This window comes from Papaver somniferum, chromosome 5 (assembly GCF_003573695.1).
Source record: "Papaver somniferum cultivar HN1 chromosome 5, ASM357369v1, whole genome shotgun sequence".
In the NCBI taxonomy this organism is placed as follows: domain Eukaryota; kingdom Viridiplantae; phylum Streptophyta; class Magnoliopsida; order Ranunculales; family Papaveraceae; genus Papaver; species Papaver somniferum.
In genome coordinates, this window is record NC_039362.1 from 86859709 (window position 1) to 86862588 (window position 2880).

Below are 2880 nucleotides of genomic sequence, written 5' to 3' on the forward strand. Positions count from 1 at the left end.
AGCTATAAGTAGACTAGAAATCAAAACTATAGTTTTGATCAACTAAACTTGACAAACAAGCTTGAGATAGCAACGCTTGCGAGTTCTACGGAGCAATGCTCTAACACTTTAGGCGTAATTTTACAGTCCGTCACGTATACCTAGCCGTAAATAGTTTGTTCCTCGCATTATTCTTTATGGCTAGAAATAAATAATGTATACCAAACCATCGATAAATTAGTATCTTTCAAATTTCATCACTTTCTGTCAAAAATCGGCTAGTTAATCATCACTTTCATCCGATTTAGCAAAATCGTCTAGATTTTACCGATTGTTTATGGTGTTCATCATTTATGATGAACATACTCACAATCGGCTAGGTATCAAATTATCGACCTAGCCGATTACTATGAGTAGGTTGGGTTACCTAGCTGACCGTGGTGAGTATATTGGGATCTTATAACTTCTTTGGGGCCGAATGATATTAAGTCCTGTGTTAGTGACCTGATAGTGGATGGCCAATGGGTTATTTCATTCAGAACTTGTACTTTAATGGCCAGATGTGATATTGATCTCAACGCTCTCCCTCTTATTGTTGGTAGAAAAGATTATAAAATTTGGAACTTAGATAGCAAGGGTGTCTTTTCGGTTAAGTCTGCAAAGAACAATATATGAAAAATAGCCTGCAGCTTTGTTGTTATCTCGTTATGTTGTACACCCAACTTTTGCGGTGCAATATTGAAAGATATGGAGGAAGGAGTGTTGGGACATTGAAGATCAGTTGATCAAGAAAATGGGCACGGAGATGCCAACTCGGTGTAGCCTGTGCAAGAACTTAGCCATATCGTTTGGCGTTCCATATTTGCTAAACGTATTTGAGCATGGGCAGTAGAATTTTCAGTCTGCAGCCAAGTGAAGATATTGTGGCTTCTTAAAAGGATACAAAAGGTAAGACCAGGATGATTAAGGACCTGTGGCTCGTTTCAAATCTTGCAATCACCACATAATTATGGAAGATACGTAATAAAGCTTTCTTTGAGGGTATGACTATTAATTGGCTTGGTTTTAAAGGCAGAGTATATCAGGTAATTCGTGATAATTCTATTAGAATGAACGGACATGTGTATAATACTCTTGATGATTTGTGCATTTTGAATTATTTCAAAGTGAAACATAGATCGTCTAACAATTCCACGCCTGTTGAGATTTGCTGGTCTCCTCCAAAACATGGTGAAATTATGATTTGTTGTGATGGCGCTGCGCTTGGGAATCTAGGCCAAGCTGATGCAAGTGTTAGTTTTAGAGATGCTAACTCTAGAGTAGTTGGTGCTTTGTGTGTTGGCCTTGGCTGGCAGACTGATTTTTACGCTGAAGTGTGTGCTATTATTTATGGCCTGATGTTGGCCAAGAGATGGAACGTTAAGAGGAATTGCGTAAGATCTGATTCAATGAGTTGCATTCAAGCTTTACAAAATGAATAGTTATCGTGGCAACTAAATCTAAAGTGGAAGATGTCCTGTAATTTTTATAGCAAGATTCTCTATGCTCATAGTCACAGAGAGGCTGATTTTATGGCAAATGTCTTGGCCAAACAAGTATGTTTGTTGGCTGAGGATATTTATGAATTTTATGAGGCAGGCCAACGTTGATTGGTAGGACTAGAAAGTAGCCTACGACTATGTCTAACTGCAAGTGCACAACGTCTATGGTAGACATAGCAAATACAGGTCGATCCCACAGAGACAAGGAGGGTGTAGAGTTGATTCTTAGGTCTTTCTTTACTGATTCAGAATGAGAGTAACCAAATGGGGGGCTTTGTTTGCCGATTAGGCTAGATGATGGTGGTGACTGAAATAACAAAAACGAAAGCAAAGAGTAATCTAGCAAGCAGATAAATAAGGTGCTAGGGCAGTCGAATCCATCGCTTAACCTACACTAAGTCAATTCAGTCTCAATACTATTCTTGTCCCTTATAATGGATACCGGTGGTCTTCCGCCTATCCAGGGAAGTTTCAGGAGGATGGTTTAGTGTCACTAAGATGATTCCTAATCCTAGTATTAGCTGCCCTCTCACAAAACAAACTAACCGCAGATCAATCACTTAGATAATTAAACAACCCTGATATGGATATTCTAATCACAACTAAGGTATCAATCTGGAGCACTAACTGTATAATTAAGCACAAATAGTCAATGGATTAATAATAGTCTCTAAAGCATGAGCTGTAGCACAATCAAGATAATGTTATTCAAACTACAATGGATACATGGCATCCACTGTGAGAGAAAAATGTTGAAGGCTCAGATTATATTTATCCAAAACATTATAGCACAACAAGAACAATACCAATACATGAACCAAACTTAGCAATAGATTAATGGTTTCATCTAAACCCTAACTATGAAATTAGAACATCATGGAGATAAAATCAAATATGAATTACTGCTTAGTGTATCGGCTAATCCGGGCATGAATTTTACATCAAAACCTCTTCTCTATTTATACACAATTTTCACTCAATTACTTATAATTTGATAATTAAAGAATACTCACTCACCCAAAAGATGTTTTCCGACAAACCCCTTCTGCAAATAATAATCTGCAACTCTTGATTTGATGTTTGCTTTTTGCCATTGAGGATAACTAACTATATCTCTCTCAATCCTAGCTTCTAGGGTTACTGTTTTTGATAAGAGAGAAGCTAAGATAGAGATAGATAGATATTAGAAGGTTGATTGATTGCATAAGGTGGCTGATAGGTTGGATATGCTCAGTGGTGGTTGGTAATGGAAGTGATTGATGGAGGAAAAAAGGTGAAGGTTTTGCAGAGTCTGGAGAGAAGAAGACGACGTACAAAGGGAACGTTTGGCTCTTGTTCGACTAGGAGATGAATAGCAGGT

General features: G+C 37.8%; 1 protein-coding gene across 1 annotated transcript; it reads left to right on the top strand.

Annotated features, from left to right (window-relative positions):
• Positions 1 to 1022: 1022 nt before the first annotated feature.
• LOC113279261 lies at positions 1023 to 1460 on the top strand. The gene has a single exon (XM_026527963.1). The coding sequence runs from the start codon at positions 1023 to 1025 to the stop codon at positions 1458 to 1460; it is 438 nt and encodes a 145-aa protein (XP_026383748.1).
• Positions 1461 to 2880: the final 1420 nt, after the last annotated feature.

Coding starts and splice junctions, on each gene's coding strand:
- LOC113279261 (XM_026527963.1), top strand. CDS start 1,023: ATGACTATTAATTGGCTTGGTTTTAAAGGCAGAGTATATCAGGTAATT.